This window comes from Metarhizium acridum (genome assembly GCF_019434415.1).
Source record: "Metarhizium acridum strain ARSEF 324 chromosome Unknown scaffold_29, whole genome shotgun sequence".
Classification (NCBI taxonomy): domain Eukaryota; kingdom Fungi; phylum Ascomycota; class Sordariomycetes; order Hypocreales; family Clavicipitaceae; genus Metarhizium; species Metarhizium acridum.
The window spans coordinates 1,139,889-1,161,049 of NW_027094017.1; the positions used below are offsets into that span (position 1 = coordinate 1,139,889).

The following is a 21,161-nucleotide window of genomic DNA, read 5'->3' on the forward strand; positions in this document are numbered from 1 at the left end:
ACGTACTTACCGGCAGATTTATATCTTTTCGAGAAAAGATTTCGTGTTATTCACAGTCCTCTATTTGTACAGATGGATTGAGAATACGTGCGATAACCGTAAAGGGCAGTTCCCTTCATGTGGCTGCTTAGTCTGCGTAGCACAAAATGTAAGCACTAACTTGAACCACACGACCGGATCTAAGCCGCAAGAAACCAATCTGCCGAAGCAAGTGTGTCAACAGTATATACCGAAGCTAGACTCAAATATACCAACCCCGCTTTTGCTGCGGCTTCTCTTTCTAAACTCCCGCTACCTCTCAGCCAAACTGACAACGGGAGTGTCCAGCGCCAGGCCCTCTGAATCAACAAAAATATAGAGGTTACTGTCATTGTGGGGGATTTCGCTTCGAATTGACAGTCCCTGAAATCAAGTCGGCTACCGCATGCGATTGTCGTCTTTGCAAGAAAAAGGGGTACATATGGACTGTGCCGCCCAGGGGGAGTTGCAAAGTAGTGCGAGATGATGGCCTCTTACAGACGTACGAGTCTGCTTCCTTGAGGCACCAGGTAACCATGACGTAACATTTTACACACAACCAGTTGACCAGGTACGACAGTTTTGCGGCAGGTGCTCTACGCGTATTTCGGGTGAACATGTCGCGGGACCGACAAAGGGTCAGATGGCAATAAACTTGCTTGCTGTTCGTGAAGTCTAGAATACCGACACTATGGTGACGGCGAAGCCTAACCTCTGGGTAGGCAAGATACAACCGTCACACACGTGGATGAGCCCGAGCACGCTCTCGAACCATTGCAAGACTGTCCTTCGGAGATCAAAACACACCATCTTTTCTCCTGTCACTGCGGCCGAGTCCGAGCTCAACTGCTTACTCCCGTATCCGAACAAGAAGTAAAGCAAGACAACTGCAGTTCCTGCATCAGGGTACCAGTCTCCCTTCTCCTTGCTCAGAAGTGGCGGTACACTCACGGCTGAAAACAGAAAGCCTACATCGGCGTATACCCCAATAAAGACCAAGTTCGTATTCACGGGAAAGAATACACTAAACCATACATGTTTGGCAAAAAGTACGGAGCAGACCATTTCTGTACGACATGTGGTGTATTTGTGTTTGCGACCGTCATTGGACCACCACTGAATGTATTTGACAAAGTGCCGCCCGAGAGGAAAGAATTCGTCATGTCGGTGTATCGCAAGGATATCAACTTGTTGCCATTGAATATGCGCTGTGTGGAGGGACTGGATATCGCCTCTCTAAATATCAACAAGACCGACTACGGCGCAGAGGACTACGAGCTGCCCGATGAAGTTGATGTGACTGGCTAATGTTTTGTTTACGTATCTTGGACTAAAGGACATATTTTTTTTTCTGGGGGTTTTTTTTGGGCCCCAAAGTTGGCAGCACAGCACCGGATACGTACATGTTTAGGGACAAGCGGCATTGGCATTAATCAAGCTTTGTAGTGAAATTTGTATTCTTCAGTAAAAGCCCTGTATAATCGGGAGACAAGCTAAGGATTACGTCGCAAAGAAAATTATTGTAAAAGTGAGAACCTGGATTATATTCCGAGCCTTGGTAATCGTAACTAGTCCATCCGTTTATCCCTGTTTAGTTTATGACAATATAGAAAAAGAAACGCTGATGTGGTTGTAAATGCCTTGGGATACCAGCATTTAAAGCAGGGACAAGGAACCAGCGAGGACAGCCAAAGCCAAGTAGGCCGCGCCAGAGAACTTTTCAACGGTAGATGAGGCACCCTTGACAACTGTGGAGGAGGCAGTAGCGGGTGTGGTGGTGCTGGAGCCAGAGCCACCGCCAGTGTTGGAGCCGCCGTTGTTACCGGAGCCGTTGGAGCCGTTTGAACCGTTGGAGCCAGAGTTGCCGGAGCCTCCAGTAGAGGTAGGCTTAGAAGCGCCAGTGGCAGTAGCAGTACCGTTGACAGTACCGTTGACAGCACCGGTGGCAGTACTGGTAGCAGTGCCAGTGGCGCTAGAGACAACGCTTGAAGACTTGGGCTTTGTCTTGAAGGTCTTGGGACAAGTCAAGTTGAAGAGGGGAGCCTCGGCGGACAAGTCCTTGGTGATGGCGAACTTGACCTTGTTGTCGGGATTAGAGTCACGCAGGTTATACCAGAAGGTAGGGACCTTATTGAAGAGACTGCGGCAACCAACTTCATCCCAGTAGTATTTGGCGTTTTCGACAGATGCCTTGGCGTCATCCCAATCAGGGCCGGTCGTTGGCCAGCCAGTCTCTGTGACCCAGATTGGCTTTCCATTGATCGCATTGATAGTAGCACTATACGCCTTCTCAAATAGAGAAGGGGCGTTCTCGATGGAATTCCCCTTGCCATTTTCATAGAAGGGATATTCGTCGACGCCAACCCAGTCCACGGCGTCGATGACGGCCTTGACAGAGGAGTTGGTCCAGGCATCCCAAGTGTCGACGTGTCCAACCGGAACCTCGCTCAAGGCATTGTTCTTGAAGGCCTTTTTGTAGTCTCCAATAAACTTGACAATGGCATCAGGGGAGTTGCCAACGCCGCCCCCGTTCTTTTTACTGGTGACTGAATCTCTGTAAAGATCCTCGCTTCCTATGGACATTCCGATCACGAGGTCTGTGAACTCCTTGCCGTACTTCTCGACGGCTTTTTGCAGGGCGCTGATCTCCTTATCGATGTTGTCAGTGCCTGAGGCCCAGATACCCAAGAGTAATTTGGTCTTGGTCTCAATGGCGGCCTCGAAAGCCTGGATAGGATCGTCCTGCGAGTAGGCCTGGATGTTGGTGTACAGGCGGACAGTATTGAAGGTCCCAGGAGCACCAACAAGACCCTGGGCGGCCTTCATCTCATCAACGAAGTCTTTCTTGAATTTGGCAGATCGGTCCGGAAGGGTTGCTCCAGAGTTGAAACCAAGATAGTTGGTTCCGGCCGAGACGCCCATGGTCATGGCGCTGGCGAGGAGAGTAGTCGACAGATGCATTTTGGGCGGTCGTACTTCTTTCAATTTTGATAAACGACGACCCAGTGGCAATGACGCAGTCTTATTTTGCTAGAAAAGTCGGTTTTGAAGGAGTGGTTTCGATAGTTCGTTCTGTGAATGAGCGTGTTGCGGAGTCTAAAGTGTTGTTAAGAACGAATTACGACGCGAAGAGCCGCGAAAATAACAAAACAAAAGAATGGCTTTGAAAAAAAAAAGAGTCACAGCGGCAAAGAAAGAAACTGCTCTGCTACTCTTGGAGAGAAGGATGGTTGAGGAGAAAAAGAGCAGAAAAGGGTGCAACGCGTGAGGCCATCAGCAACGCTTTTACCCCTGGGTGCCTTGTTTTTCGTGATGAGTGAATATGCACAGCCCCGTCCCACTAATTACCGAGTTCGTGAGAGTCTGGTTGGATGTTGTTAACCGCTGCCTCCAGGCCTCCAGCGGTTCGTCCCCGTGCTCAGGTACCAGACTCCGTACCACTTTTTCCCCTGACGCCATCCATGTGCAGACTCCAGTCGTGGTTGGGAGCGGGTCAGCTCGTTTAGTCCTCCAAGCCCTCGAACCGGGCGTTTCTTGGCCCATGACTGGCCAGATCCGGCGTGGCCGCACGATACGTTGTCTTGCCCTCCTGTCCTCCAATCTCACGGCATTTGCGAGGAGGGGACGAAAGGAATTGGCTGCGCATTTCAAGGTGGCTGTCCTCGAGCGATACGAGATTGCAGGTCATTACTCCTTTTTTTTTTTGGCCATTTCCGCGATATGACTGCTGACTTTCCTAGGCGACTCCATTTTCATCTTTCTGATTCGCCAGACGAGTCGTGATAAAGCCGTACATGCCCGGGGAGAGCCATTGGAGCTTTGATCGCTCCTCATGGTTGCATCGACATGACAACAGAGGCTGATTCAACATCTCCACGAATAATGCTCCTGCCTCAGTCCCTCAGTTCCCTGAGAGTCCTCACTATGGAGGATCTACAAAACCCACCATCGTCGGTGGAGGCCAATTCCGCCGATGCTGGGGACAGCAGCACAAAGATGGAGCCCATTCCAGCCGTGTGTCCACTCACAGCGGGTACTCCCCGGTCCAAGGTTCTAAGAACTCTTTGTTCCTGGCTTTCGGGCTGTTCTAGCCTTGTCAGGGCACCGATGCCTTGTTTTTCGAGCTCAGAGAGAGCCACCATGTCTCGGTCAAACCACTTGGCCAATGCGAGAAACGGCAACTTCCCTGTGTCCATCCGTTTGTTTCAAGCGAACATTGAATAAACTCTGTCAGAACGCCAAGTAATCGACGTGACCTTTAGGCGAATAATGACAGCGCACAGTACGGAGTACTCCATTGTGCAATGTGTCATTTGACCATTCTTCATACAAGTTGAAGAAGGGCTTAGTTTCCCTCATCAATCAGAGTCTCTTTGCTTACTGCTCCTTGCTCTGTACTACATTATCCGTAAACTGTGTACAGATTATGGCCGTAGCCCAATCGCCATAGCGCTTCCAGCGATCATTTCTGAGTCAAAAGCAGCTTCGGTATCAAGAACGACCACAACAGAAAAACATCTGTCCCGAGTGGAGTACCTACCTACTCTCACAGGGAATTTTTTTCACCTTGACTGCGGAGCAGGCCCAGTCAGATCTAGACAAAGACGCCCGATCAGAGTGTGCACTCTGCCTCGGGCTCCCAACCCTCTAACTATTACGGGAGAAACTTCGCCACCTTTCGAAACTCTATCAATCTCTTCATCCATTGTGCGGCTATTTCTTGAGCAAAAAGCGTTGTAGACGAAGGATATGAAAATCTCCAAGCGCCATCTTCCACTCGCATGCCGGCGTCAATTTGCCAGATGGTGTCGGCTCCGCCACCGTTACCAACGCATGCCACAGAACGGCTCAATAAACATGTAGCTGCAAACAATGCCGCTTCGCAATCGGCTTTGTTAGGCAATTGATTGTGTCGGTACACATGTAACAGCCTGATCTTTGCCATCCTCATGGGCCTAAGCCTGAAGAGTGAGAAACGAAGAGCAACAGGTTCTACCCATGTTCTACTGGCCAAATTCTCGTTATGACTAGAGCAGAATACAAACGAGTTTGGCGAGAATCTAACAAGTTGAAAAATCACTCACATTGGCTGCCGTTAGCTGATGAGGCATTTCGGACACGAGGTTCAAGACAGAAACAAGTCACAGAGCCGCTCCAAGAGCAGAGCCAGGGACCATGTGAAGAGAGGTAAAATAAAAAGCATCCTTGGCAGGGGTAGGTCAATCGGTTTTTGTATGCCTGGAGGTACTTTAGGCTTTGAGAAGTATGGTGCGGCGCTTAAGAAGAGCAGAGATTTGTAAAGGCAGTCGTAAGCTGGAGCTAGCTTTGGCCAACGATGTAAAGAAGTCCTGGAAACCGTCGATTATAAGAGTAGAACGCTATGTTGGAACAAATAAATGCTGCTAACGCACAAGAAGCATCCGGAGTAAGAGGGCGAATGAAAGCCCGATTGCTCATGGCAGTTCCTTCAATCGACGCAACCTATATATGCGTTGGCTGCGGATCGGGCTCAGTTGCAAAGGGACCATTAGACCTCTTCGTGCGGGTTTATCGTACACATGGTATCCCCTTTCTCGAAGGCGCGTTCTGAAGCTAGTGGATGGATAGAATTGTCGTTGATGCGAGGGGAGGACAAGATGTTAACGAATAATAACCATCTCTCTTTGCATAATGTCGTTCTGGAGACCTGATGCGGGTGGTGTAGGGTACAATACTACAATCCCTGAACTTCTGAGCCCAGTGCATCCCCTCATGATGATATGGCGTCGTACCGGGCGACAATAGAATCTTGAGCTGTATGGTATCAAATAGCCCTTACTGCTATAGCTAAATTCCTTTCTAGATGCCTAGCTATCAACGTTGAGTATAATTTATTTATATAGCCTACAATGTAAGCAAAAGCATACATACCTAGGTACACAATTATGCGCACTGATACACAAACGGTGCAAAACGTTTGCAACACAAGGGGCAACAAAAAAGGTATAGCGTCTGCACTAATTCAACAATTTGACCCCAGATGGATAAATGGATGTCAAGTACTCCGTATGGGGAGGCCCAATTGGGCCAAGGTGGAGACAGGGTCGGGGCAAGTCGATGCGCCAGACCTCACCTCGTGACGCTGTTATTACGGAAAGTGTAGCTAAAATCATTCTCCCACGCCACGGCCTCGGCAGCACTGCATGGATACTTGTAAATATTTCCAATCGAGCTGCTCTTCTTGCTTCAAACATTGCTCGCAGAGGCTGTTGTGTTCAACCGGCAGGAGGCTTTGACGTGGGTTCTCACGTGGACAATCACATCTCCCTTGGCTGCGAACGCAGTTGACTCTGGCCGGATATCTGCAACTCCTCGATGATCCAGCCATCTACCTCCGTCTTCTGCCGGTTACCCATCGCGGACACCCGAAATGCCCTTCTACCCCCCATCATGGGTTCCTCAACTTCCTGAGATCCCCGACTCCATCTCCCTGGAAACGTTCATGTTCGACGAGAGATATGGTCGCTGTCCAGTGCGACATTCTCGCGCTCCATTCACGGATGGTCTAACCGGCAGGTCCTACAGTGTTCTGCAGATGCAGCAACGCGTTGACCATCTCTCACGCGCCCTATCCGGGGAACTGGGCTTCAAAGCCCACGAAGGCACAGAGTGGGACAAGGTGGTCGCGTGCTTTAGTCTCAACTCTATTGACTATTTAACCTTGGCCTGGGCTGTCCATCGACTCGGCGGTATCTTGTCCTGCGTGAACGCCTCGTACAATTCCAGTGAGCTGGAATATCAGCTGAGGGATTCTGGGGCCAAGGCTGTCTTCACCTGCCTCCCCCTACTAAAGACAACAGTGGCCGCGGTGGAGAGAACTGGAATCCCCAAGGAACGAATTTTTCTCCACGAACTCGCCTCAGCCGTCACGCCCGGTCTTTCCAACCCTGGCCTCAAAACAACAGACGACTTGATCAGGGCCGGTGCCAACTTGCCCTCGTTTAAGCCTGCCGACGCATACTGGAAGAAAGGAGATGGCGCAAAGAGGATTGCATTCCTTTGCTACAGTAGCGGGACCTCTGGTCTTCCAAAGGGCGTCATGATTGCGCACAGGAACGTTATTGCTAATACTATTCAGTTCGTGGCTTATGCACGGCCGAACCGAGATTCTGTTGAGAAGGAGCTCGGGGTGAGTTGCTACACGGAGAACTGCTTGGGGCTTCTGCCAATGTCGCACATTTATGGCCTAATCGTCATCTGCCACGTTGGTCCTTATCGCGGAGACGGAGTTGTCGTTCTACCCCGGTATGATTTCAATCTTTTGCTTCAGTCTATTCAGGGCTTTAAGATCGAAATGCTGTACCTCGTCCCACCAATGATTCTTCATATGACAAAGCAACCGGACGTGGTCAAACAGTTTGACATGTCGTCGGTCCGTGCAGTGTTCACGGGAGCTGCGCCCCTGAAGGAGGATACGGCAAAGGCCTTTCTAAAGGTCCTACCCAAGGTTGTACTACTCCAAGGGTACGGACTCACAGAGACCTCGACCGTTGTCTGCGCAACTATGCCTCAGGACATCTTCTTAGGAGGATCTGGCTCACTCCTACCTGGATTCATCGCCCGAATCTTTACTCCAGAGGGCGAAGAGGTAAAAGAATACAACAAGACTGGTGAACTTTGGGTGCATTCTCCGTCTGTCGTCGTCGGATATCTCAACAACAAGAAAGCGACTGACGAGACTTTCGTGACTGCTGACGATGGATTGCGATACATGAGAACGGGAGACGAAGTGCTCGTTGCAAAAAGTGAGAAGGGCAACGAACACATCTTTATTACGGATAGAATCAAGGAGTAGGTTGAAGAGGAAACTCCTTGCACTGTAGCGACTGGTCTGACTGCTTTTCCAGGTTAATCAAAGTCAAGGGACATCAAGTGGCCCCCGCTGAGCTAGAAGGCCATCTTCTGACGCACCCGGCCGTGAACGACTGTGTGGTTATTGGAGTTCCTGCCGACCGAGAAGGGGAGGTTCCAAAGGCTTTCGTGGTCAAAGCGCCAGGCGTCAAAGGGGCCGATAGGGACATCATTGAGAGCATCATGAAGCATGTCGCCGGCCATAAGAGTGATTACAAGCGACTGAGAGGTGGTGTAGAATTCATTGATGTGGTTCCGAAAAATCCAAGCGGAAAGATCCTGAGACGTTTGATCAGAGATAAAGAAAAGGCCAAGACAAAGCGCGAGCAGGCCAAGTTTTAAACTGCAAGAGTGTCCGGATAACCTCTGTTGGCAACTAGCGACAAGTCATATATTTGTTACTTAGGACTGCAATCTCCTTTGCAAGGACCTGATACAAGCTAAACTCTACAGCGGTGCAGAGTCGGTTCTCCCTGCTCCAGTCGTCGAGCTGATTCAATTTTTACTGAATGACCGACACACCGCATTGATCTTGCCCTACTCTAAAGTTTCCATGCAGTACTACAACGCACATTACAATTTCTGCCCTCGGCGCTCCGCCCTTCTCTCCCTGGGTCTCTCTCTCTGCTCTTACACTTATCTGTGTCTGAAGCGCCATGTATCTCTCTTGATCTGGCAAGACAAAGCAGAGAGGCGACAATAGAAACCAACATGCTCGCAGGTTCCAATGATGCTGTCGACCCATTTGGGGCACAATCGCCATTCTAACACCGAATTTCTTTCGTCAGGCGACGAGTCTTCAAGCCATCCCTAGAAACAACTGCAAAAAATGTCTTGAAAGCACCGACTCAGGCTGGTTCCCATCCCTCATAAAGCAATTCATTGCTCAGGACAAGTGCTCTCCACCGCACTCGCTGGACTAGATCATGGCAGAATTTCGAAGAAACAATACATGGATCACAATTGCCCTCTGGGCTTCATCGGCATCACAACCGATCCCCGAAACCTGCCGCATTTTGTAATTTGGAATTCCAACCGAGCCAAAACATGTCGACTGAAGTGTCTCTAGATCAAATGCTTTCAGACTTACCCACCATGGACTATCTCTGACATTATGTTGGCAGGCATCTCGACGACGATTGCCACAACGACGGCCACCGGAAAGGCTATCAACTACGTGCAAGGGTTATCGGGTACAAACACTGGCGGCCATATTTTCCCACCCAGGGATTTCAGCGGTTAGAGGATTGTATTAAACCTGTCGTAACATACAGACCGTTCATGATATCACTCAACAAGACCCTATTTCTCTGTTCAGCTTCGGCGCTGCCCAATTCCACAGCGAGTGGTACGTTAGACCTAGCCTACTTGGTCCTGTCCTGCGTTGTGGTCAAGTTATACCTGAAATCTTGCGATCTACCAAGTTGCAATTTTGGAGTAAAAATTGCAGCAACTCAACTACACGCTTCCGCTTCCACCATTCACTACCAAGGTATTCAACAACCGAACGGCGACTCTTTGCAGCCTGGGTGCCAAGGAAAGCAGTCCATCAAATGCCCGAAGAAGAGATGCGTGTGAATTTATATAATGGACGCTGTATATATGATCTTCAGCCTCTTGCGCCACTCGCCTTGTTCCTGCACAATTGCTCTCTGCAAGATACTCGCAGTATGATGCATGCTTGGAGATTGTCAATATGTTTCTTGAATGCGCACATTCTTCGTCAAGTACCATGATATCCATGAAAATAGTGAGTGAGTCTCCCTTAAATGCCTAGTAATGCCAATCCGTTCCATACCAAGTCATAAATCATAGCTCTCAGAGGTTTCATTTTATTGTATACTATTCTCGCTCCACCTAATTAGCTGTCTGTCGCGTCTTGAATTGAACCATCAGCGGGCTCTTATCCCAAATAATGAAGCTTTTCTGTTTCGTATGCCAATCATCCTGCCCTTCGAGTACCTCAAAATCGAAGCGGTACAGCATGCGACTGATGATGAGGCGCAGCTCATTAATCGCGAGGTTCTTGCCGATGCAATCCCTAGAACCGTAGCTAAATGGCTGAAATACGGCGTGGTTATCGTCCTTGAAACGTTCATCGTAAAGTGGGTGAGCAGGGGATAGCCATCGCTCAGGGATGAAGGACTCCGGGTCTTTGAAGTGTTTGGGGTTGCGGAACGTTGCCCACTGATAGACGGAAACCAGTGTCTACGGCTCGGTCAGTACAGATTGCATATAACGGGTAATGGAAAGAAAGCAGGTGAATGCAGAGCATAGACCTACATTAGCGGGTATATATACCCCCTCGATAAAGTCACCGGGGGAGACACGGGCAGGCGTTTCTGCGGCAGGCGGGTATATTCGGAGAACCTCGTTGACGCAGGCTTGCAGGTACTCCAGGTGTGAAGCACTTTGCATGGTGATTTCCTCTTCCAAGCTGAAGGCTGTTCGAATTTCCTCGGCCAATTGCGCGTATGCCCGTGGATGCGTATCCATGTAGAAACAGAATGCAGAGAGTGCTGACGCCGTGGTCTCACTGCCGGCAAGAACAAGAGTAGGAGACGTCTCGAGAATTTCCTCCTCCGACATGCCGACCTGTCCATCCCTGGTCTTGCGAAGCATGTACGACATGAAGTCCTTGCGGCCGCTGGGAGGATCTTGTCCCAGCGCCATTCTTCGACGTGCCTTGTCCTTGGCGTGGTCTCTCGAAGGATGCTGTTTTGTACCAAATTTACTGCTGAACATGGACAGCGTAAATTTCAAGAGGGGGAAGTTGGCAAAGAATCGCCTAATCGCGAGGAAACGAACGCTATCAAAGATGAGCTTAACCCAAGGGTGCACGGCGTTGTTCTGCAGACTTGAAAAGGACTCGGAGAAGGCCAGGTCGCCGATAATGTCGAATGTTGTACAGTTCATCCACTTTACCGCATCTACGGCCTCTGCTCCATCAGCACGTGTTTGAAGGCGCTCAAGGAGCAGCGTCACATATTCCTGGATGACATCTTCTTGCTGGGCGAGGGCGACGTCGCTGAATGCATGGTTCAACTGCCGGCGCTGACGCCGGTGAATGTCCCTAGTAGCACCGATAATACTGTACGCCTTGGCCTGGTGGGCGGCGGGCATCTTTTCATATTCGGATTGATCGGCTTTCCGGCGTCCGAACACTTGAGGCCACCCAATCTCGCCATCAACAATAATGTGATTCGGACCAACTCGAACAATGGGGCCGTATCTTTGGTGCAGTTCTGTGGTCCTGAAGATCCATCGTCCTTTGATATAAGCCTGATATAGGTAGGGGAGGTAAAAGACGGAGTAAAGGACGGGGCCTGGGAACTTGGAGAGCGGGTGGAACCAGAGGCGGTAGATGGCTTGGGCGACGTGGAAGGCAAAGAACTGGAAAAAGGTTTCCATGTAAGCTGTGAGCTCCAAGAAGGTTAGAAGGCAAGGACAAGAGACGTGGATATACCGTAGATGCCAGCAAGGTGACGAGAGGGACAAGGTGTCTTTCGTCCCATTCGATGGGGATGGCAGCCAAGCTGCCTCTCGTGGTGAAGACATCGCTTGAGGACATGTTGAAGAGTAGAAAGTGATTTGCCAAAGGAAGTTCAGCAGAGCGATGGAAGGATGGTTGCTTTTATGGCCAAGACGTGACCGAACATCGACTAGACTATCGAGGGCGTGGCGGTACCACCCTTTTGCCTCACTATCTAATATCTCAAAGCACAGTCCGTAAAATGAGCCCAATTACCCATGGAGCCTGTCGGGTTTCAATGATGTCCGCGCCCTCTGCGTTGTATGCACCCCTCTTAGTGGATGAAGGATTGCGTCCTCACGGGCCTCATACCGGTTTAAGTTTGACGTCAACGACCAACTCAAGAATTGCGCTCCAGATCTTTTGCGGGGTGTGATCAACGACACGAGATTTTAGACGCTACACGTCGACGAGACAGTTTTCTCGGGGTATCAAGTGGCCGATACCAGGGATGTTGACGCATAGTAGGGTAGTATCGGTGCTTAGGTTATAGCCGATGCGCCGATTCAAGCTCTACTATGAATGCAGGAAGGTAAGCATATATCTAGAATAAGGCACTTCAGTGAATTTAGCTGTAGCTCATCTATAGCACTAGCAACATGGTATAATAAAAGCATTTGAATCGATAAGTAACATACGGAGTCCAGGCGGCAAGTTACTAAATGCCTGTTCTTGGAACTTCACTAGTGCCATAGAGGAGTAGATAATGTCGTATTGTACAGGCGATACTCCGCAGCGGATTCTGCCGTTTAAGTGAATCCAGGGATCGGAAGTGCTTGAGACCGCAAAATCTCCGAGGGCGGCTTGTTGAACCTTTATGTCCATCTCCTCTGGAACTTATGGCGGAGTACGTAGCACGTATGCTACATTCCTTGACAACCTTTCGATGTTTTGGCCGCTATTGGCAGCCTGTCAAGCCAATGGAGCACTGCCACACAAACCAGAGGCCTGGTACAATCGCTGATGTATGATATGGGCTAGATGTGATTTGTGATATGTCGTCGGACAGTTTTTCGCATATGGCTTGCAGGGTCCGCGGGATTCGGCCCAGATTTCTGTCGGCTCCGACAACAGGGCCAACTGCCCACCGATGGACCGCTAGGTGGAATGGGCAGCCAAGTCCGGTCTTGAATTTCGGGGGACGGTGGTTGTTTGCGTCTTGGACGCCTTCCATGTTAGATGTTATTATGTACAGTCCACGTCAGGACAAGGGAGCAAGTATGGTTTTAATGAAAGTACGGCGACTGACCTCAGAGGCACATTTGTCATCATATCACCGTATAGTATCACTGAAGAGGCCTGTTTCTATTCTCGAGATTCAGTCGTTTCTTTTAAGTGTAGTAAAGCTGGCGAGCAACACCCGAAAGGGTAGAGTCGAGCTGCTACTTGATGGCAAGTTAACAAGCGGTGTTGGCAGATCCGACTTCTATTTCAGTCCGAACGTTTTAATGAACCTTTTTCCCTACTTTGAGCTATTGCGATTCTTTATTATCCCACTCTGGAACTTGTTGTTCAGTGTTTGTGGTGCCGCACAGGTGTTCTTAGTGTATCTGATTCAAGGAGAATCCCCCTAACAAAGCGTCGTTCTATAAAGCATTTAAAAGATGGCTTATTTCTAAGCATGAAAACCGCATGGCAAGCCCCGGGTCCTTCTTGCATCAACTTGTTCGGGAGTTGCGACATTTCCCGTAATGCTAAGCATCGCCTCGAATCGGAATCGGAACTGCCAACGCCGACAAACACCAGGACAGTAAATGGCCACATGTAAGAGAGAATGTTTATTCGATGAGCGTCCAACGTGTCCTTACAGGCAAGTCGAGATGGAGCATTTCGAATCGGAGCTTGATGGCGAACATTCCATTGATTTGCCTTGCCTCGTCAAATGTAAAGATGAAGCACGGCATTCTGGCCCCAGAAAATGCAAGTCATCTTGTGCGTACGAGATGGGACTGACTGATTCAAGCGGAAGGGAAGACCCATGCCGGAGCAATTTCCGCACATCGGCTTGCCCTCGCCCCCGCCATCGAAATCGGGTTGCGGCGGCAACTCCGGCGGGGCAGAAAACGGAACAGAGGAAAGAGCTTCCGGCAGCTGTGACGAGCTCAGACGGGCTTAAGACATTGATCTGGCCAACTCATTTTTCGTCTTCTGGATAGCAGAGCCGTTTCAATCTCTCTCTCTTCAACTCCATCCTTGTGTGCCGAACAGCCCCCGATCTTGCGACTGCGGTCTCACATTTCACCATGTCGTGGCTCACCATCTCCCCCGACTCTCACTTCTCTATTGCCAACATTCCCTTTGGCATCATCTCCACCTCAAGCGATGCGACAAAGCGCCCTGCCATTGCTATTGGCGACTATGCTTTAGACCTCAAGGCATTTGCCAGCGGTGGCGGTTTCTCTGCTTCTCCTGAAATTCAGAAGCACCAAGACGTTTTTGCGGCCGAGTCTCTCAACAACTTCGCTGCTCTGGGCCGATCTTTCCATCGCTCAGCTCGCGAGTACCTCCAGTCTATTTTCAGTGCAGACACCAAGCACCCCCAGATTCTCAAGGACAATGAGCAGCTCAAGAAGAATGCGCTTTTAAAGCGCGCTGATGTTGAGAATCATCTTCCTCTCAACATCGGCGACTACACAGATTTCTACGCCGGCAAGAACCACGCATACAACGTTGGTGTTTTGTTCCGTGGCCCGGACAATGCTCTGCAACCCAACTATATTCATCTTCCCGTTGCTTACCACGGCCGCGCCAGTAGTGTCGTGGTTTCCGGCACCCCTCTCCATCGTCCTTGGGGACAGATTCTTAAGGATCCCAAGGCCGAGCCCAAGATCCCCACCCTGTCGCCCTGTGAGCGACTGGATCTGGAGCTCGAGATGGGCATGTTCATCTGCCGCGAGAACAAGCTCGGCAGCCCTATCCCCGTTGACGAGGCCGAGGACTACATTTTCGGCTACGTCTTGATGAACGACTGGAGTGCCAGAGATATCCAAGCCTGGGAGTACATCCCTCTCGGTCCTTTTACTGCCAAGAACATGGGCACAACAATCAGCGCCTGGGTGGTTTTGGCAGACGCCCTTAATAACTCGAGAACCGCCGGCATCCCCAACGATACCGCTCTTTTGCCATATCTCCAGGAAAAAAAGAAGAATAACTGCCTCGATATTCATCTGGAAGTTGACGTGACTAGTGAGTGATTCTGGACTTGTTATCCGTCTTTCGCATTCTACTTCTGTACTAACCCGTCGCAGCTGCCAAGGGCAACAAGACCACCATCTCCAGGTCCAACTCCAAGAACGTTCTGTGGTCCTGGCCGCAGATGATTGCCCACCACACAATTACCGGCTGCAACTTACGGCCCGGTGACCTGTTGGGTTCAGGAACCATCACGGGAGACAAACCCGGCAGCGAAGGCAGTATTCTGGAGCAAACTCAAGGCGGCAAGGTTCCAGTCAAGCTGCAGGGCGGGGAGGAGCGCAAGTTTTTCCAGGACGGGGACACGGTGACTATTCGTGGTTGGGCTGGTGAACAAGGCGCTTTGATTGGATTCGGTGAGGTGTCTGGTACCATCCTGCCAGCCAAGCCTTTGTTTTAAAGCGTTTTCCAGTGATGCTATGAAACATGTGAAATCTTGGGCACAGAAAAATAGAACCAAGAATTGCCAAGGAACGCAGTAGTTCGTTGTAATTTTACATAATACAATTCATATTGTTGGCTACTTCTTGCGCAAGTCCTCGGGGCAATCCGGCTGTATGAAGTAATCAGCGTTTTGTACAGCCGGATGCTCACTCAAATTGCCAAAGATTCTAGAGACGGTTGGAAACTGCGACAAATCCACCCCGAAGCGCTGCGCGTTCCAAAGAGCAGGCATCAGACAAGCGTCGGCCATGGTGACGTTATCGCCCACCGAGTACTTGCCGGCCGAGTCCTTGGCCACGGCCTCATACGCCCTCAGACCATCGCCCATCAATTCCTTATTCCACTCCTCTGCGCTCCCGCCCAGCGCTCTCACTCTTCGCATGATTCTCAAGTTGGTCACGGGCTGCGTGTCCGCGGCGATGATTTCACATAGAACCCGGACGGTGGCGCGTCCTTTGGCATCGCCTGTTGGTGGCAGCGTGGGCACCTCGGGGTGTACTTCCTCGAGATATTCGAGGGCAGCTACGGACTGGCCAATTTTGAAGCCTGCATCGGGAGAGCGCTTGGAGACGAGAAGGGGCACCGAGGCAGACGGGTTGAGAGCCTTGTGCTCGGCAGACAGCTGTTCGTCTTTGAGGAGATTCACGGGGATGAGGTCGTAGGAAATGTTTTTGAGGTTGAGGATGATGCGGAGGCGGGCGGAGCATGAGGAGCGAAAGTAGGCGTAGAGAGCGTAGTCGGACATTTTGACGATTTTCGGTACCGTGTTGATTCTTGCTTCCAAGGATGCATTGATTAATTGCGTAGGATGTGTTTTTTTTTTTGTTTTTATTTCATCCTCACCTATGTTTTTCACATTGGTGCAAGGTCATCAGCGACATCCGTTTCTAGCCTTGGGCCGGGGACATGGGCCAATCAGGAGAGGTTCCGCGTGCTTGTCGGAAAGGCGGAAGTGTTCCGGGTGAGAGGGGCGGCATTCTAGATGAGATGGGTCCATGTCGGGAAACTGTGGAGCTTTGTGCTTTGTGGGGAGCTCGGGTGCTTTCGAGTTTCGAAACGGAGATTGGCGGGGGCTTGCCGAATTATTGTAGTACGTACTTTTTGGCTGCCGAACAGCGCTTGAAGCTACAATCTCGGGGGTACACCGGAGAGCAGCGGGAACACTGGTACCTAGAATTTACCTGCGAATGGGCATAAATAAAGGCACCAAACTCTAGCCAATACAAATAATTACGGGCATCAAACCCGTAAAACTCTATGCCTGGGCCAATTACGTCGCGAAGCGAACCGTTCGCTGTAGGCGTGTTAGCGGGGCTACGAGGGACCTGCCAGGACTGCCGCAACTTGGGAAGGAGCCATCATGCTCATCACAGCTTCGGAGCTATTACGCGTAGACCAGACTTCTGACTGCCAGCAACCTGGCAACTTGACGGCTTTTTGGCCTCGGATTCTTCACCGCTGACCGACTGTGCTCTACGTGCTTTGCCTGGCGACTGATGATGAAATTTGATCTTGAGACAAGCTTGCGGCTCTAGTGGTTCCCCCTCGAAATCCGAACGTCGGCATGCACGAGAGATGCAATTGCAAGTCAACACCCGTGAATGGTCAAGGGTCGAGTGTCCCAAAGTTCCTATGGCCATGACCAACTTTGGCGACACAACGGAAACCCCTTAAAAGGAAGAAGTGAGCCACGTTGTGATTGAACCGATAAGAGCATCGTAGACTTGGGCTATTCGGAGCGGGTTTAGCAAAATTCTGGGCTTGACAGGCACAAGTTCGTTGGGCGGATGTGCTAAGCTCACGATCGCATACCATATTTTGGGGGCCAGCTATGATAGAGAGTGACAAACTTCGCTGATCAAGTTAGTCGAATGCTCAAACCGAACGACCTTGACCAACTCATCACCCACAGAGCTCCACCCGGTCCTGGTACCCGGTCCGGCCGCTCAAGATAGATCATCCAAAAGCTGCGCCCTCCGGCGAGCATCTTGAAGCTCTTCGGCCTCCCTTGTTTTGCGTGATATACGTCGAAATCCAGAAGAAACTGGTACAATATGCAGAACGAACGTGTCGCGATGGAATCCAGACCCGCATCAGAATTGTCAAACAGCCAAATAGCCGACCTCTTCAACAAGTCCTTTGAAGATTACATCGGAAGCTTGGTCAACTTCACCGCCGAGTCGATTTCCAACTACATTATTTTGAATCACGTCTCCACGGCCCACAGCCACGCCTTCTACAGTTCAGACAACCCCAACGAACCCATCGGCTTCGCCTTCATCGCCATCCGCCCAGACAAACCCACCGAGACCCGTCTGGGCGCCATGGGCATAGTCAAGGCCTCTAGGGGCAAGGGCGTCGGACCAAAAGCCCTGAAGATGGTTTTCGACGCTGAAAGGGCTCGCGGCATGTCCACGGTGGGATTTGAATGTATACAGCAGAACGCGCCGGCTCTCAAGATGTACGCTAATGCTGGATGCATCATCACAAGAGAGCTATTGGGGTGGCAATATACTCCCCACTAAGCAGAATTTCCAGTGGATTCGGAACTGAAGCCATGTTCATTTGAGGAGGTCGATGTGCTGGTCAAGACTCATGGGGCAGCAGATTTACCCTGGCAGGCGTGGGGGTTTGACAAATCCCCTGAAACTAATAGGGCCTTTCGATTGGGCGATGCGTATTGTGTAGTGACTGATCTAGAGGACAAAGAGAAGGATACGGTCAAACTGGCCTGTTTAATTGCTGCGCCGCAATCTCGGAGGAAAGGCGAGGCAACGAGGCTTGTGAAGGCGATGATGGGACGGTTCCTGGGAAAGAAGTGGATGGCACCGCCCATCTTCCCGAAGGAGTATGGGGAAGAATTGGCCAACAAGCTGGGCTTTCAAAAGACGAAACTCACGCAGTATCAGTTGGGGATGGCGTTAAGTTGAGCGTCAACCTCCCGGAAGCGACTGACAAGTGTCTGGTGTGTACAGTGCTGATGGTTCTCCTGATTAGACAATAAGTGCCCTTGCGTTGCTCATAATATCACGTCTGCTCTAAGCCCTCCCACCGATATTCAATTCACCTTGAAAGGCATCCTCTTGACGGCGGCCTTGTACAGGATGGGGAACTGGAAAACGGTACGATGCAGTAGAAAAGGCCAATATGCAAAGATAACCCATCAAGCGACTCAAAACACTGACGGACTGCCGCCCGCCACCAACCAAATTTGTTCGTCCCATAGCCATCTCGGCCAGACCTCCCGGAAAATTGAGCATCAGAAACCGCAAATCACGGACCGGATCTGCTTCCGGCTTGGTCTTCCATGTCACAAGTGCATAAATAGTCCCCGACACGGCAAATACCCAGAGAGCAAGAGTCATCTTTTCCACACTGATTCCGGGTTCGAGCCTCAACACCCTGCGGGTAGTGAATCGGCCGTAATGCAGCTGTGACGGAGCGCCGATTTGATGCCAGAACACACCCCAAAGGCGCTGGATGGTGTATGCTTGAAATGGATTGCCGTGCAAGGGAGGCCATTCGTCAGGTTGGGCGATCCGGAGCAAGCCCACGAATATGATGGCGAGGGCGGACTTGGCGGCCGTGAGCATGAGATACGTCAGCCAGGCCCAGTGGAATGCGAAAACCACGCGAAAGGCTGCGGCACGATCTATTATCGAGTGCAAGTATTTCTGGTGTGCGGTTCCGAAATCCCATGGACCGTTTTTGAGTTAGAAGAGGATGCCCAGCTCTACACCCATGTATAGAGCTGCGAGGACGGTTAGGAGAGGGAGGCGTCTGGCGACAACATGAGGCGCTTTTGGACTGGTGCTGGTGTATCCCCAGGTGCGGGATCGCTTCTTTGGCGTAGTATTTGGGGTTTCGTCCGGGCTTTGAATGCCGTGATGGTGTCCCACATTACTGGGGGTCGGGGAGGCATAACCCACGACTCGAGATGTAGTGCCGAGGTCGCATGTATAATGTGTATGATGATTGTGAATGCCAACAGCCAGTCCAGGCCGGGCAGTTGGGTGGACAGTTGGCTCGCCGTGCGATAGCTTTGGAGTGGGAAAAGAATGTTCAATGGGAGCAAGACCATCTTGACTTTGGGCTCCGTCGGACAGTGTATTTGAAGATGGGGGCAGTTGAAAGGAACTACACGGTTGGCTCCAGAGTAGATGGAGCATCTGGAAGGGATATCGGCTTCATTGTAGGAGAGAGAAGTTATTGCTTGGGGCTGTAATGAGGGAGTGAAACATGAGAAAGAGAAGGGGCGAGTATAGGCATGTTGGAGCTATATATACGACTGCCTTGGTGGAAAACGTTGGAGCAATCAAAGAAGCCAAGTGCTTGCGGACTGTGACATCAAAACCGTCCCATTACTATATAGCCAAGAGCTACTATATAAGCTAGAAAAGTATCACCCCCACGCATCCCAAGAGCTGGGATGAACCCCATGTTCCAAATAACTGAAGATGATGATGCTTGCTTTGTGGTCTGCGTAGAAGTCATCGCCGTATTGATTGGCCTTGGCCTTGCGTAAAAGAGTTGGGGGGTTTCGTGAACAAACCCACCAAAAGTGACCTCACTCTTCTTTAGGAAGCGGCAGCGTGAAGCTTGTCGGAAAGCTCGTTGAACTGCTGCTCGTTGAGTCCGGTGTAGTGCAAGCAGTCGGAGCCGCACGGGAGGGCATAAGGACCGTTGACGGGGTCGCTAACCAGCACGTTGGCAGGATTCATGCAAACAGGCGGGACACCCATGAGCCGAATTTCTATTTTGTTTCACACGTCAGTCATCAAGCCTCCTTTATGAAAAGAGGGCAGAGAGATATCGCCTCCGGCGGCGCCGGGGCTGTCAGCATTGACAGTAACAGCATTCATCTGGTCGTAGCAACGGCCAAATTCTTCCTGGGGAACGCCAGGAGGAGCCCGTCCCATGATGGCGCGGGACTCGAAGAGGTCGGCGATGCCCTGGCAAAAGAACTGGCAGAGGAGGTCGGCGGCCTTGCCAATGGGCTGGACCATGGTCGTAGCGAGGCCGAGCGATACCAAAGTTGTTGATTTGCGTTTTTGTTTCTTTTATGGGTTTGGAGGAGTGGTACGGGGACGACGTTGGTTATTGTTTAGATGAGTTGAGTGAACGAGGTTGAGAAAACAGTCTGCATAATGCTCCAGCTTATATAGATCCCAGTGCTCAGTATCTTTTCCATTTTTTACGTGAGGTCCTTAGAAGTACGTCCATTCATGGAAGAACTGTAGACTGGAATCGGGGCGTTAAAGCTGTTAGCTTAAGCACTGCTGTAAGATGATATAGCAACCTGAACAAGGAGATGCTACCATCTTGGTATCGAGACTCGTCTTCTAAGGTCTTGGACTCAAGATCCAGGTGAGAGAGTGGAGAGATATTGGATAAAACGTGGCATTTTGGTCAGAAGATAGTGCTACCTCCACTTAGTTGTCTATATTTGTTTGTCGTAGTACCGCACAAGCAACGCGGCATCAAGTTAAACAGGTTTTCTTTCGGTCTGCGGATTACTTATTCATTGTTGGCTGTTTTCAACGATAAACTCTCCGTTCTAAAAAATACTCTCTCGCGGCCCCGATCTCATGAGTTATTTAAAGTGTCGTTAGAAAAGGGCAAATATGAGCTCGAAAAAGCTAAATCCTAATTCTTGCATGTGTATTGCTTGAATGAGATGAGCTTGCCTTGGGCCCATGCATAACATACCATTGGCAGTTGAGAAACCGTACCAGTAAGCGCCGAGCTTCCATAGTTCCACATCCTAAATATTACACTTTCGGTGAATCGAGAGGACGACTCCCCAACTGTAATTATTAGTTAGTGCCTACAGGTCCACAGGAAGATATTGAGCACCCAAGTACCATGGGGGGTTTGATTTGTATAGCTCCGTGTCTTGACAGCTTTAATTCATTCAACAATTTTCACGGCTGGAAAGGGTCAATCTGAGCGTCATGGAGCAGTAGGAGTGCGTGATTAAACTAACCTTGAACAAACAACAGCCGGCGATCTCACTAGCCATATGAGCCACGGCCTTTTTATCAGGGCGTTGATGACAGATCCTCGTTCATAATCAGAGCCTTCG

The 21,161-nt window shown here is 50.4% G+C and overlaps 10 protein-coding genes across 10 annotated transcripts; 4 read left to right on the forward strand and 6 right to left on the reverse strand.

Annotated features, from left to right (window-relative positions):
* Positions 1-122: 122 nt before the first annotated feature.
* Positions 123-3,251, forward strand: J3458_004408 (uncharacterized protein). Its single transcript, XM_066118200.1, has 2 exons — positions 123-924; positions 982-3,251. Exon 2 carries the CDS (start codon positions 1,054-1,056, stop codon positions 1,324-1,326), a length of 273 nt encoding a protein of 90 aa, XP_065976800.1. The 5' UTR covers positions 123-924; positions 982-1,053; the 3' UTR covers positions 1,327-3,251.
* On the reverse strand, positions 1,675-2,979 carry J3458_004409 (uncharacterized protein; the record flags this gene model as incomplete). Its single annotated transcript, XM_066118201.1, has 1 exon — positions 1,675-2,979. The coding sequence occupies one exon, from the start codon at positions 2,977-2,979 to the stop codon at positions 1,675-1,677; it is 1,305 nt and encodes a 434-aa protein (XP_065976801.1).
* Positions 3,252-6,186: 2,935 nt separating the features above from the next.
* On the forward strand, positions 6,187-8,250 carry J3458_004410 (uncharacterized protein; the record flags this gene model as incomplete). Its single annotated transcript, XM_007815505.2, has 2 exons — positions 6,187-7,848; positions 7,905-8,250. Exons 1-2 carry the CDS (start codon positions 6,428-6,430, stop codon positions 8,248-8,250), a joined length of 1,767 nt encoding a protein of 588 aa, XP_007813696.2. The 5' UTR covers positions 6,187-6,427.
* A 1,515-nt stretch (positions 8,251-9,765) lies between these two features.
* Positions 9,766-11,605, reverse strand: J3458_004411 (uncharacterized protein; the record flags this gene model as incomplete). Its single annotated transcript, XM_066118202.1, has 3 exons — positions 11,375-11,605; positions 10,192-11,301; positions 9,766-10,116 (listed from the first exon to the last, which is right to left on the reverse strand). Exons 1-3 carry the CDS (start codon positions 11,477-11,479, stop codon positions 9,766-9,768), a joined length of 1,566 nt encoding a protein of 521 aa, XP_065976802.1. The 5' UTR covers positions 11,480-11,605.
* A 1,915-nt stretch (positions 11,606-13,520) lies between these two features.
* J3458_004412 (uncharacterized protein) lies at positions 13,521-15,944 on the forward strand. The gene is made up of 2 exons (XM_007815507.2): positions 13,521-14,626; positions 14,689-15,944. Exons 1-2 carry the CDS (start codon positions 13,684-13,686, stop codon positions 15,030-15,032), a joined length of 1,287 nt encoding a protein of 428 aa, XP_007813698.1. The 5' UTR covers positions 13,521-13,683; the 3' UTR covers positions 15,033-15,944.
* On the reverse strand, positions 15,153-15,821 carry J3458_004413 (uncharacterized protein; the record flags this gene model as incomplete). Its single annotated transcript, XM_007815508.1, has 1 exon — positions 15,153-15,821. The coding sequence occupies one exon, from the start codon at positions 15,819-15,821 to the stop codon at positions 15,153-15,155; it is 669 nt and encodes a 222-aa protein (XP_007813699.1).
* Positions 15,945-17,063: 1,119 nt separating the features above from the next.
* On the reverse strand, positions 17,064-18,669 carry J3458_004415 (uncharacterized protein; the record flags this gene model as incomplete). The annotated part of the gene is made up of 1 exon (XM_066118203.1): positions 17,064-18,669. The coding sequence occupies one exon, from the start codon at positions 18,667-18,669 to the stop codon at positions 18,115-18,117; it is 555 nt and encodes a 184-aa protein (XP_065976803.1). The 3' UTR covers positions 17,064-18,114.
* J3458_004414 (uncharacterized protein) lies at positions 17,152-17,601 on the forward strand (the record flags this gene model as incomplete). Its single annotated transcript, XM_007815509.2, has 1 exon — positions 17,152-17,601. The coding sequence occupies one exon, from the start codon at positions 17,152-17,154 to the stop codon at positions 17,599-17,601; it is 450 nt and encodes a 149-aa protein (XP_007813700.2).
* Positions 18,670-19,653: 984 nt separating the features above from the next.
* Positions 19,654-19,818, reverse strand: J3458_004416 (uncharacterized protein; the record flags this gene model as incomplete). The annotated part of the gene is made up of 1 exon (XM_007815511.2): positions 19,654-19,818. The coding sequence occupies one exon, from the start codon at positions 19,816-19,818 to the stop codon at positions 19,654-19,656; it is 165 nt and encodes a 54-aa protein (XP_007813702.2).
* A 21-nt stretch (positions 19,819-19,839) lies between these two features.
* On the reverse strand, positions 19,840-20,082 carry J3458_004417 (uncharacterized protein; the record flags this gene model as incomplete). Its single annotated transcript, XM_066118204.1, has 1 exon — positions 19,840-20,082. One exon carries the CDS (start codon positions 20,080-20,082, stop codon positions 19,840-19,842), a length of 243 nt encoding a protein of 80 aa, XP_065976804.1.
* Between the last annotated feature and the right edge of the window lie 1,079 nt (positions 20,083-21,161).

Bases quoted from the DNA above. Each gene is read 5' to 3' on its own strand.
- J3458_004412 (XM_007815507.2), top strand. From the start codon at position 13,684: ATGTCGTGGCTCACCATCTCCCCCGACTCTCACTTCTCTATTGCCAAC. The intron at 14,627-14,688 runs GTGAGTGATTCT...AACCCGTCGCAG, and splicing joins TCTGGAAGTTGACGTGACTA to CTGCCAAGGGCAACAAGACC.
- J3458_004408 (XM_066118200.1), top strand. From the start codon at position 1,054: ATGTTTGGCAAAAAGTACGGAGCAGACCATTTCTGTACGACATGTGGT.